This window comes from Grammomys surdaster, unplaced genomic scaffold (assembly GCF_004785775.1).
Source record: "Grammomys surdaster isolate TR1022 unplaced genomic scaffold, NIH_TR_1.0 169, whole genome shotgun sequence".
In the NCBI taxonomy this organism is placed as follows: domain Eukaryota; kingdom Metazoa; phylum Chordata; class Mammalia; order Rodentia; family Muridae; genus Grammomys; species Grammomys surdaster.
The window spans coordinates 16,342,976-16,357,109 of record NW_021604617.1 but is presented as its reverse complement, the minus strand read 5'-3'; the positions used below and the strand labels follow the sequence as shown (position 1 = coordinate 16,357,109).

General features: G+C 37.1%; 1 protein-coding gene across 1 annotated transcript in view; it reads left to right on the top strand.

Annotated features, from left to right (window-relative positions):
* Positions 1 to 14,134, top strand: part of Pkhd1 (PKHD1 ciliary IPT domain containing fibrocystin/polyductin) — a 433,222-nt gene that overhangs the window by 280,556 nt on the left and 138,532 nt on the right. Inside the window, exons 54-55 of the mRNA XM_028766634.1 lie at positions 7,344 to 7,457; positions 9,995 to 10,082. Of these exons, the coding sequence (XP_028622467.1) occupies positions 7,344 to 7,457; positions 9,995 to 10,082 (202 nt within the window). The remainder of the gene's footprint in view (positions 1 to 7,343; positions 7,458 to 9,994; positions 10,083 to 14,134) is intronic.

The following is a 14,134-nucleotide window of genomic DNA, read 5'->3' as shown; positions in this document are numbered from 1 at the left end:
GAGAGAGAGAGAGAGAGAGAGAGAGAGAGAGAGAGAGAGAGAGAGAGTCAGGCACACACACAAAGAACATTTAGTTTTGTGCATGCCACACTGCACCCTTGGAGGTTTGTGCACAAGTTGAAGAAGTTGGTTCTTTCCATCCACCATGTGGGTTGTGGGTCCTGGAAATTGAACTGAACTCAGAAGGTTATCAATCTTAGTGGCATTGGTGGCAGACCCCATCAACTTCAACATGTTCCCGAGTTTCATTAAATATACCACATACTAGAAGTTTACAGCTATCAACCTTGAGTACCATATAGAATTACTTTCATAAATAACATTCCTGGATAAAGAAATAAAATTAAGTAAAAAAAAAACAAGAAAGAAACAAATTCTCTGTTGTGATGATTTTTCAACTTCCATTTTTTACAATCATCATTTCCTCCCTTTCCCCATTTTTCTCTTTTACATTGTTTTCTTTTGTTGAGTGATCTCCTCAGTGCTGGACATTGCTTTTCCATTGAGTGTTTCTCAGGGATAAGGAGAAAGAACATCCTTATGTTTTTTTGTTTGTTTGCTTGTTTGTTTGGAAAAAAAGATGATGAGATTAAAAGAAATGATGCATTTGGATGACAGAGTATGTTCTAAAGAAAACTAAGGAAATATTGTTTAGAGGTCCAGGTTGGCTGTTGGTCATTAGAAGTTAGGTAGTTAACAAAGAGTATTCTAAAGAATCATGCAGCCTCTGACCAGAGAACAGAAGGATCTAGATGTCTAGTGACTGGGAAATATTCTCAGCTTTGGTGAACAGCTCATGCAAAAGGCTTGAGGCAGGAACGTGTGTTGCATTCTGGGAGTGGGGGTGGGGCAGCTGCCAGACTAGAGAGTGTAAAATAACTTTTAAATTCTACTCTAGAAATTCACTGCACAACTTCGATAAAGTTCTCCAGAAATAGCTGTTAGTTGGGAGTCTCTGCGACTGTATGGATCATCCCTTCACAGTTTTCACAAGGAAATCGAGATTGGCAGGTTTTTCTTATATGTTTTGAAATCTTGTATTTGGTTAAGCACAAAGCCATGAGCAGCCTCTGCCAGAGTTTTCTTTAATACTCCCTTCCCAGCTTCCAGCAACTCAGCCTCTATTAGGAACCCTTTCCTGTGTCTATTAATAGAGGGCATTCAGTGTCTTATTTCTGGTATGTTCTGCCTGTTTCTCTTCTCCTTACTACATTTACTTTACTAATATGACACATTAGTGTTTTCAAGAATCCTCTTCATTAAATCGCAGTGTTTAATGGATGTTGGAAAGCTCGTTATTGGCAGCTTCTGATAATTTGTGTAGCTGGTATATGGATAAATACAGATGAATATACCGAGGTCTATCCTTTCTGTCGGTGCATTTTTACCCCTTAGAACACATTATCCTCACATGTCTATATCTTTTGAGGCAGAAATTAAAGTGTGAATGTCAAAGTGGCCACGATGCATTTATCTCCTGGAAGAAAGGAACTGAGCAAGTATGAACACACAGTAAAAGTTGGTGATCCAGTTTCTGTTTTCACAATCTGTCTTGGACCAATTAAAAATGGCAACACCATCTCAAAATAAACTTTGGTTTGTTGGGTGCATTAACTAATGTGTGTGAGTTTGCACAGAAGCACCTGTCTGGACCCGTTGCTTTCATTTATGCATTCACTTAAATTAGCAACAGCACCAATTCATTTATATTTGTTCCGTGTATCACAGTTATTATTGATGCTAGCATTTTATTGACACAAATGTTCAACTGTGACACAAATGACTTTATGCTTTTAAAACTGCATGCGAATAGTTTATTTTTAATAATTTGTAGGACCTGGAATAGCATATCTACCCAAACTACTGTCAAAATGCTAAAACAAGTATATAAATATTTTATTATTGTATAAGCAATATGGAATATTGGTTTTTATAAATATTGAAATATATATATATATACATATATATATATATATATATGTATATATATAGTTTAAACCAAATAAATTGAGTAATGCATATCCTAATAACTTTTGAATATTAACAGAATCTCCAAATGAGCAAGGTACACATTTGTGAACTGAGGACACAGTATTTTATTGTTCCCCTGTCTTGTCACAGCCAAGTAATGTGATGAACTGTCTAGTTGCTCAGTAAATTAAGCCAAGAACTTAGACTTTTATTCTGAAAGTGTTCACATTTGGTTTCTAGGGCCACCGATGGCATTCATCAGTGCTATCTCACTGTTGCAGCCAGACGCCTGAGGTCATCGTTAGCACCTGGCTTTGACTGTCAGAAAATGATGAAGTGCTAGATGTATGGAAGCTCCTTCCATTGCTTCCAGGATTGGAGCTTTCTAAATCCCAAGGAAGCAAATCTGTATAGTTTATTGCCTTCCAAACTGGCAGTTCTGCAAGACTCACTGGATGATTAAGTAATAAAAAATAAACCCAAGAAAACTATAGATGGCATCCTTCAGCCTAAAGCCATGATGCCATTGAACACACAGAGAGTCATGTGTTTTATGGTTAAAAATAATATACCAGAGATTAGAGAGAGATATCAGTGGTTAAGAGCAGGTGTTGCTCTTGCAGAGGACCTGTGTTCAATTCCCAGCACCCACATGGTGGCTCATAGACATCTGTAATTCTAGATCCAGGAAATCTGACCAGGAATAGCGTTATCTACTCAAACTACTAAAAAAGTATATAAATATTTTATTATTGCATAAGTAATATGGAATCTTGGTATTTGTATGAGTAGAAAATTTATATAAATGTGTATACTTTGTTTTATCCAAATAAATTGAGTAATATATATTCTAATATGCATTGTTGGGCACCAGACATGCAGCTCATGCACATGAAGGCAAAACACACATTTACATAAAATAATATATAAAATAGATTATTTAATATATATAATATATATATAATTTAATATATATTAAATTATTATTTAAATAAATACTAATGTCTTCTTTCAAGCACATACACTTTTAATGAATAAATGTGTCACACATATTTCCACAAAGACATTGTTTATTTGAGCTAAAGTGGACCAGACATCAGCCAATCAGATTTCACACTAACAGATTTCTAATCCAGGTAATAATTGGTTAAAAAATTTTAAAGTAACATTGAAGATATGTGTTTTCCAAACATTATACTTAAAACTTTGTGTTTCATAAGTATAGGAAGCATGAAATTCCAGTTTTGTCCTTGGAGAGTCCCAATAGGGCCAAATATCTAACATTAAATAATACAGGTTTGGGGGCTGGAGATATGATTCAGCAGTTAAGAGCACTGACTGCTCTTCCAGAGGTCTTGAGTTCAATTCCCAGCAACTGCATGATGGCTCACAACCATCTGTAATGGGATCTGATGCTCTCTTCTGGTGTGTCTGAAGACAGCTAGTGTTTTCACATACATAAAATAAATAATAAATAATTAAAAAAATACAGGATTTCAGAGGCCAGATCTTTTGTGTTCAGACCCCATCTTAGAGAATCTGATCTAAGGCTGAACTCGAGTTAACTAACAGGCTGGTACCTAACACCGGTATCTAGGTTATTCCCCAACAAATCTGCACTTCCAGGTTACAAGCCTGCGTCTGACAGTTCACTTCCTAACAACTACCAATCAGGAGGAAAACAGAAGTTAAGTTTATGGTTTGCCCCCTACTGCCAACCAATTATGTTAAAGGCCATAATGCCCCCACCCCATCAGATGTATACCAGGCTAGATAACTCCTCTTGCCTCTATAAATGCTTGCCTGAAACTAGGCTGGGGGCTGCACCCTCCTGTTCTGCTGTGTCAAAGAGAGCGGTGTGGCCCAAGCTCCAGCTTGTAAATAAAGACCTTAGTGTGAGTACATTGGAGTCACCCTGGTGGTCTTTTGGGGTTTTCTAATAGGCAAAACAATTTCAAGATAAGATTTGCCAAAGAAAGATTATTTCTAAATGGATACCACTTTATATATCTTTAAATTTTATTTATGCATTACTAATCAAAACTCTAATAAACCTGAAACATTTTCTAATCTGTTAAATATCATTAATATTGAAAGACTTCAAAATCAGTATTTTCAAATTTATGCTTTTCTGGCAGTACACAGTTTCTTAGCTCACAAGGAAAACAAAACAGGCAAAAGGCGCTTACGCTACAGTCTTAAAATTTTTTGAGCTAAAATACGCTAAGTTGTTATAGCCAAGAAGGGCCACTTCATCCTGACTTAACTGGCAGAGAAAGATCTGAATAAAACCATGCAGACTCTGAGGAGTTCATCCTGTAAGGGGTAGGAGTGGTATTCCAGGCAGAGGCGGGGAAGCATGTGTTTTGGGGCTTACTGTGGCTCAGCCAAGGAGCATGGTAGGAAGGAGAGAAGCTGGGCATCATTTAACATGAACACAAACCATAGACAATGCTTCTCCTTGTTTGCCATTGCAAAGCATTTAAAACATATTTGCCATGCTTTATAAACAGCAAGCTGAAGAACTTTGGGGATTTACTCTTGTTTGTTCATACCGAATGCTAAATCTTTAGTTCAGGTTTCTGAAAATACAAGAGGTACGGCCATTTTTATAGACTGGAATTCAGGAGCACAGGAGAGTCTTAGAAATCAATTAGGGTGATACCAGGTGTGGGCAGAAGGTGAAGGATGGGGAAGAATGAAAAGACTGTGAACAGAAAGATCCGAAAGATTAGTGAATAACTCTGAATGTGTTTATTGATTCCAAGGTTCGGGCAATTGCATTGATAGGGTATGCTTAAGTGTAAACTAATATATGTGATCCTATCAAAGACAGTTAATACAATAATAAAAGGGCCCTTTCCCTTTTTATTGTAGATTTTGAAATTCATGGAATCCATTTGTACCATATTCCCCAAATCAATAATAGTTATCTTTGGTATACCAGAACTTATGTTCTTCCGTCTCCTCAGGTGATTTTTAACATGTGGAACCAATTCTCTTTCCCTTCCATTGCCCACCATCATATTAAGTAATGTCAACTATGTCTCCTTTAGTCCTACATGTACACACACACACACACACACACACACACACACTCATACACACCCTAGAATGGCATTTATTTTATCTAAATAATAGCCACTACAATAATAGCTATGTAATTTCTGGCTAGTTACTTTAGCTTTTCTAGCCTCTGTTTATTTCATGGGAATCTACAGTTTTCACTGAAAACCCGTGACGATGTAGTGAAATCATGCATTTCAAAATATCAGCACCATCTCCTAATACATAAACTTCAGGTTTCAAAGCAGCTTTACAAATGTAAACAGAGACACATATGCCTCATCTGGAGTACTGTGTCTCAGAGCTAGCTACTCTTATTGACTGGCAATATCTATCCTGGGGAGAGCATCCCACCTCTGTTGGCGAGACTGAGAATCTAGGATAGCAGGCCCCCAAATCCTTCACTCTCCAGCTTTTACAAATTCAGGAGGCACCTTATGGTAATGTTAGACTATCATGCCTTTCCTTCTCTTGTCCCCGAATGGTTGCCGAACAGTCCTAGGCTCCATCTTTTCGCTCTCTCATCTTAACAAAAAGAATCCAAACTCTGGTTGCTTCAGATTCTCAAAGATCACGGCAGGCTGACTAATTTTGCCCAGATTTTCTGTAAAGTCTCCACATGTGCTGCAGTTTGGGGTTGCATAATTGATTTAATCTCAGATTTTAGAGAAACGCGCACAACTCTTTGTGGGGCTCCGCATACATTTCTCTAGGGCAAAAAGTGTCCTACTTTTCCTCTGTGGTATCTGTTTACTGCTAGGCCTTCCCCTACCCCCCCCCAAGACTTTACCCTCTATGAAATAAATGAAATCACAGTTGGGAACCGCTTACTGGACAGACTTATAACAGCAAGAGAAAAGCCACACTGAGCTGAGCGCATTTGCTTAACAATCCCCTGTCCTTTGATGAGCTAAGAGGATACATTTGTTTCTAAGCTAAGGCACTGTGGCATCTATACAGAACAGGAGCCCGCCTTAGTCTTGTAGCAGAAACATCTAAGCCATGGTTTCCAATGATTGTTCTTGGGTCGTGTGCTGTCCAGATTGGTTTGTCTCTCAGCATCTTGCTGTTGACACAATAATGGCGGGAGATGACGATCCGAGGAGAGGAGATACAAATATAGCAAACCCCAAACTTACACCAGGTGCAAAGAAAGTGTCAGCAGGGGTGTGGGAATGATTTCATGCTGCCTGAGAGAACAGGCTAAACAAAATGACAAGTAGGTAATTTTAACTTTACCAATTATTTCATGCCAAATCTGTCAGTCCCCCCATCCCCTTTTTTATTATTTTCAGAAAACTGGTAAACTGGAAGTCTAATTTGATAGTAGATAATTCTGGTGAAGCTGCTTCCGTAGAATGTATAGTTTGAGGACTTTTCTACTGGTTACTTCTTCAACAATTGAGTCTGTGAGAATAGCATAACGTTCCTAAGTTCTATTCACTATCAAATACTGCTAGCAAGTCCTTCAACATTTATTAAGCTGTAAAGAACACAGCAGAAGAGAATGTCAGATGCAAGTCCCAACTGGTGAGTGTCATAGCCTTATGCTTTTTGTATCTCAATGATGCTAATAGAACTTATGCAAAACAGTTTATTACTGGTTTGCCAAACCACTAACTGAAGTCTGTTATACATTGCTAGTTGGGTACATTTAGGTAAGTACCAGTCCTTGTTACGTGTGGATATTTACACTGATATCTTTCTTCTCAGCTGTGTAGGGAGCATTACATGCTAACATCATGTGAAGGAGATGATAGTTCACCAACCTTGGTCACTGCATTACTGCATAATAATGGTCTTTAAAAAATAACCTAGTCTCAGTGGTTTGTAAAATGAGTATTCATATTAGACTGGATTGAACCCAGCTTCAGACTGCATGCTATTCTCAGGGGTTTTCTAAATATATCTTCACTTAGGTACCTAAAGATGTGAAGAATTCTATGGCAGGGAAGAGATGTGTAGTATATTTGGCAAGTATTGACACAGCCAGCTGACACCTGCCATTTCTACCCTGTTTTATCCAAAGTTCGCTAATCCAAAGCACTTTACCAAATCCGCCTGGATAATAGGAAACAGTAAAGTGTGCTTTGAGTCATTCTATGATGAGAAGTAGCAGACAGCTGATGAAGAGTGATCCAGCCTTCTTCAGAGAGGCGTGTGCAATCCTGGGCTTTTTGCTGTCACTTTGTTTATGTGACCAGTTCCCTTCCCAATACAGTTGGAATCACAGCATTTACTCTGGAGTCTCTCTCTCTCTCTGCATTGCAAATTATCTTGGATGACATACTTTGCTTTCTTAACAGGTACTTTGGAAAACCCTCTAGAAAAAGACCAAAGACTTCTGATACTCCTCAGAGCCTCAGAAGAAATCTTCTGTGACCATTTTGAAGGAATTCGTATTGACCCTGGAACGATTGGTAAGAGTTCAATATGGTGTGTGTTACTAATATAATCAGTGTGTCCGTGCTTACGTGTGAGAGACTGATAAAAAGAGACAGAGAGGCAGAGGAGTTCCATTTATCAGATACCTGATGAATTCTAGACAGTTTATATTTATTCTTTGATGTATCAGATATTCAAAGTCTGACTACAGATGCCATAACTGTGACTCAGAACTAATAAACTATACATCTATGTGATGACCATAAAAATGTTCACCTTGACAGTATTTTCATCTGATACTGTCATAGTATCATAGTATTAAATCCTAAACTGTTCTAATTGTGAATACTAAGACTGAGATATCTTGCACAGATACATATGGATGTTTCCAATTCAAAGAGTGGTGCTATATAGGAATTATTTACTTTGTAAAAGGGGAAATTCTTTGTATGAGGTAGTTTCACTTTCTTTTAAAAAAAATTCATCCTTTTCAAAACTAGGTCCTTTTTACCTTATTTATTTCTCATCCTTATAGGAGGAGAGTTGAAATGAGTCAGCTCAGAGTTATTTACTGTGTTTTGTAGCACTATGTTGTTTTACAGCCAAGATGTGTGTGTGTTACTGTCAAGAGCCAAGATAATAATTTTATTGGCTTTCTCTTTAGATGAACAGCTATGCTGGGTGTTTTAAAGGCAGATGCAACATCTGTCTGTCTGTCTGTCTGTCTGTCTGTCTGTCTATCTATCTATCTATCTATCTATCTGTATGCATACATATGAGAATTAGGAATATTATGGGATACATATTCAGATACTGTGGGTTTTGTTGACTTAGTTCCAAAATACCCAATAATTGCTGTATAATATGTTGAAATGCTTAATAACTTTCATGTTTTTTCTATGAATTCTGTTTATTTTATCATTATCATAAAAATTTTAATTTTTCCCAGTAGACAAGGAAGAAGGACTATACTAGGAACACTTGATTTTATCCCTTTGTTCAGTGTGTGCAGTAGTCACGTTGGTTGAAATTTTCACATGGGAGTCCACACTACTGGGTGTGCTGATCCTGGCCCTAGCCACATGCTTCAATGATTGCCTTTACAATTCCTAGTGATAGTAGTTAAAATAAAGAATTCCCAATTCACAGCATACTTAGCTTCTATGACATACTAAGCAAATGGCAGGTTTTACTCATTGTAAGTAGTTTGTTATCTTCTTGAAACAACTAAGAAACAGAATCATTTTACAGGTAACCTTTGAGAATAGGAAAAAACCAATAAATCTGCTTTTCTAGTTAATTGAATTTTCTGGATAATTTAGATTTTAAAGATATGATTATTTTGTAGTAACAAATATTGTTGTTGGAAATTTCTCTAAATCAGCCCAGAATGCTTTCTGCCTAGGTACTTGGCCCATGATGAATAAAAGATGATTATAATTTTGTTGTTTGCTATTTTGTGACACGTGTTTATGAAAATGTATTATGGAAATCTGATTTGAGGATGTGTTCTGAAAATAAAGTTCATCTGCATATATTAATTCTTATTTTATCTTCTAGCAAATCTGTCTGAATTAGAGTTTCGAAGAAATTACATACATTGGCACAAACACTTGATTAAGGTTTCATTAATTATGATTTTATTGTTTTGGGCCATACTGGATGCAAATCCAAGGCACATTGTTGATATTTCAATGATATTGTTATACTTTTTCCTTCGTGTATTTTATAAGATATTATGAATACTTGGCTTGTTAAATTAGTTCCTTGCAACAAAATGTTTCCATATATGCAGGACTATTCACATAATCCATTTGAGTGTAGGGTAAAATTAAAATTTATAGTCAGATGTACATCTTTATAGCCACATAATTCATCTAGACATTATCTAAGTGAAATAAATATACACATGGAAATGCATGATTACTTTTGTTTCTACTTCTGGCATGCATGGTCACATTTTTAGAAAATTATAGACTATGAGAAATTATACTTCATATGGTTGAAAATGGCCATGAAATATTTTTGAGGAAATCCCAAAAGCCCTGAAGGGATACATGCATTCTGACTGTTCATGGTAATATTATAATTTTTGATTTCAAAATAGAACAGATTATCTGTTCATGTTTCCTCTGATTATCTACAGTAAGACAAAATAGTAAGTCTTAACACTGAAAACAAAGTTAATATCATCGAGATCCCATCCTCAGAAAATTGAACAATTCTTGCCACTTGGAAAATCTAGTATAAATCATAAAATACCAAAACTGATTGACTTCCAGGAGATCACAAAGTACTGAAGTCATCTTAACGGCAGAAGGACATGCCTCTTTAAAATATGCTGGTTAGCCATTAGAGTTTCTCAGTTTTTAGATTGCTGTTATCTGATATAGCTTTAATTTCTCTATAGGTCTTTGAGTTATATTTTATCTGTTATAATAGAAATAGTCTCTTTTCAAATATAAGATAGACCTCTTAGGTATGGATTATATGTTGCATAGTTTGTATAAACTGCTTTGAAACTTAAGATGGAAATGATTTCTGAGTGATTTGTTGGTTCTTAATTCTTCAGGAGTTTATGGGAAACTTCGTCTTCACAGTTCTTATCCTAAGAAATCCTGGGTATACCTTGGAGCTGACATTGCATCGGGAAATGAGAGGTAAGAAAAGAGCCAGGGACCTTTATTTGTTGTTATTGTTTCATTTGGCTCTCTGTGGTGTTCGATTTTGAAATGAAATGCTAAATACCATTCAACTAAACATCATTCATAGTTAAGTTCAAAAGCAGGGGCAATAGGGAAAAACATGTAACATAATAAAATGGTAAAATGTACAAAATCTAGGGAGAGAAAACTATGTACCAAGAGTAGTTTTAGGCAACGCATGCTTTTTCTCAATAACTTTTAGAACTGTGGGTTCTGGGAGTTAGGACAAGGAATAAGAATTGAAAATAAAACAGTGAGACTTGATAAGGCACCATATAGAGACACTGGCAGAAATAAGCATGAGAGGGAGTATATAAAGATGAAGAATGGATCCGCCATTTCCTTGAACCAAACAGATCATGTGGAGAACAAACCAACAGTAGTCTACTACGATTTGGAACATCAGGAAAATGTAAATCAAAACAACCCTCAGATTCCACCTCACACAAATCAGTGTGGCTAAGATCAAAAACTCAGGTGGTACCAGATGCAGGCAAGGATGTGGAGAAAGAGGAACACACCACCATTGTTGGTGGGACTGCAAGATGATGCAACCACTCTGGAAATCAGTCTGGCAGCTCCTCAGAAAATTGGACATAGCATTACCTGAGGATCCAGCTATACCACTCCTGGGCATATACCCAGAAGATGCTCCAACATACAACAAGGACATATGCTCCACTATGTTCATAGCAGCCTTATTTATAATAGCCAGAAGCTGGAAAGAAACCAGATGTCCTTCAACTGAGGAATGGATACAGAAAATGTGGTATATTTACACAATGGAGTATTACTCAGCTATTAAAAACAATGAATTATAGGGGGCGGAATTCCCCTCTTTTAGATTGGGTGGAGATGGAGAATAATAGACAGAGTCATAGTTACCTGTCCCCTGAACCTTCACCCAGATGATACCCTGTTCTGAAAGATATCTGTACTCCCCCTGAACACCCACGCTCTGGTGTCATCCCCTTCCCCACATCCTGCCTTTGTGCGTTTATAACCCCTGTGTGAATAACTAAAAAGTATGATTTGATTTAAAATATAAATTATATATATATAATTATTTATATATAATTATATATACATATATATATATACATATATATATATATATATATACGTATATATATGTATATATATATTCAACTGATAGGACACAGTCTCAGAATAGAGTCAAATGAGAATTGAATGCTTGTAAGATCACTCTAAGAAACCACAAATCAAAAATCTTCAAACCACAAAAGTGTTGATAGAATGTCCTTTCATGTTCCTCCCAAGTGTAGTCTAGAAAAATGAGTTTACGTCTGATTACTCATTATTATTTGCTGGTGTTACTCAATTAAATGTTTAAACTGTCCTTTAAATGCCTGCATGGAAAAATATTTTTTCCATGTGCAGCTTATCTTTGTGGTTGTCTACAACTTGAACTCATGAAAACTTTACTCATGTGATCCTTGTTAACCCTGAGTATAAACTGTCTGAATAAAGGGCTATTGCATGACAAAAACAGAACAAACCAAACCAAACAAACAAACAAACCAAAACAAACAATAAATTCGAGAAATTCTTAGGTAACTGGGTGGAACTAGAAAATATCATCCTGAATGAGGTAACTCAATCTCAAAAGAACACACATGATATTCACTCACTGATATATTGGATAATAGCCTAGAAGCTCGCAATACCCAAGATGCAGACCACATGAAGCTCATGATGAAGAAAGACCAAAGTGTGGGTGGTTCGGTCCTTCTTAGAAGGAGTAACAAAATACTCAAGGGAGCAAACATGGAGACATAGCGTGGGACATAAACTGAAGGAGGGGCTGTCTGGAGACCATTCTACCTGGGTATCCATCCCATGTGCACTCACCAAAGGTATACACTGATGTGTATGTCAGGAAGTGCATGCTGACAGGAGACTATTATAGCTGTCTCCTTAGAGGTCTGCCAAAGTCTGACATATAAGAGGTGGATGCTCACAGCTAACCATTGAACTGATCATGGGGTTCCCAATGGAGGAGTGAGAGAGAAGACTGAAGGAGCTGAAAGGGTTTGTGTTCCCATGGGGAGAGCAATAATACCAACCAACCAGAGCTCCCAGAGTCTAAACCACCAGCCAGGAGCACATAGGGAGGGACCCATGGCTCCAGCTGTATATGGATGGGAGGATGGCCTTGTTGGGCATAGGTGGAAGAGGAGATCCTTGGTCCCATGAAGGCAGGACACCCAGTGTGCGGGATTTCGAGGTTGGGGAGGTGGGAGTGGGGGACTGGGTGGGATACATCCTCATAGTAGCAGGAGGAGGGGGATGGGCTAGGGGGTTCCTGGGCAGGGGGGAAATGGGGTGAGGGGATAACATCTGAAATGTAAATAAAATATCCAACAAAAAAGAAAAAAAGATTAATAGTAACATTATATGATCCTGATGATACAGAAAGAAAATTGAGTTAATAAAGAAAAATAAAGAAAAACAGTTAATAAAGAAGCTTGTTAGAATCTAAAATCCAAAGAACATGCAGTTCTGATGAGTAAGGGAAAAAGGATTCTTCAACTCCAGGAAAAAGAAAATGGCATATATATATATATGTATATATATATTCATTTTATATGATTATTCATAATATATATCCCCATTTAAATCTCTCAGAAATATATGAGTGGGGTTACTATCAGCATTTTATTTAACTGGAGTCACAAAAGTTAATAAAAGTATTATGAAACTAGAAGTTCTTATGGCCGAATATCTCCCAGTGCATCTAATTTCACTGGCTATGTTCTACAAATTAGAAATATTAGAAAATAGTATTTCTTATAATCACTTTCACAGAGGAATATTTTAATGAAATTGTATTTTAAAAGTGTAAGTATCGTAGCATACTGTTTTTCTCCAAATGGAAACATCCCCTCCTAGATTCATAAGATTCAGGAAGTTTGCCAGGCAAGGAATCTCACACCTGTAATTCTGGTAAGCCATCAATGAGGCAGCATCAGCATGACTTTGAGGCCAGCATGGGTTATGTTGTGAGTTCTTGGCCAGCTGCAGAATGAGAAGCTGTACTAAATCATTATCCAGAAAGCTCATGAGTTTCAAGGTATTCCTGAGACTTGCAAGAGTCATGGGGCCATTTGCAGGGTTACTTTTGAGGAATTAGAAGAGAAGAGATCCTTACCTGAAGCTTCCTGGTTTTCCCCAAGAAACTCTAGTAACTGGGTGTGTGCTTTTATCAGTGGTCAGTCCATGCTGGGAAGGCTTTTCAGTGACGCATCCCACTTTGAGTCACCTTTGTTGCTGTCCTACTTGTGCTTCTGTAAGTGACCATAATAACTTCATTGGGTTGTATGGCTAGATATGGGTTACCTCTTATTTGTTCTATCATGGTACCTGAGTGGGATGCATAGACACTTGTTCATGTATTTCTTGGAAAACATACAATATATGGATATCCTTTCTTTTCACGTATCAAGAGAACTTGACACATAAAATTTGTCTGTGCATGGTTGATTTAGAAGTACAATTGATGGTGAAACTTCCGGGAAAACCCTTCTCTTTGCTGTATGTCATTTGTAAACTTACCTTCTTAATGCTCATTGCTGTACCTGGTCATATTTGAAACTTTCCGAGAGAAAAATGAACCAAATGGTCATTTTGTAATTATAATAAATCAAAGCAGACTATATAAAAAGCCAAAGAGTTTGTTGTCTTTACACGATTCTGCTCATTATTTGCATGCACTGCCCAGGTAGACTCAGGCAGCCACATGCATGGGTTCTCTGAAATTAAGTATTTACTCTTCTAGCTAATCTTAAGGTATTTGTAGTTCATTCTATCTATCCATAGAGTTTTAAGCAGGCAAGCACTAGATCTGGCCTGTGTTTCAATCTGATGGAAAATGACTGCTGTTGCCCAGTTGAAGGCCAGAGAGGATGACAAAGATCCATAAGGATGACAAAGATCTGAGAGAGAGAGAGAGAGAGAGAGAGAGAGAGAGAGAGAGAGAGAGAGAG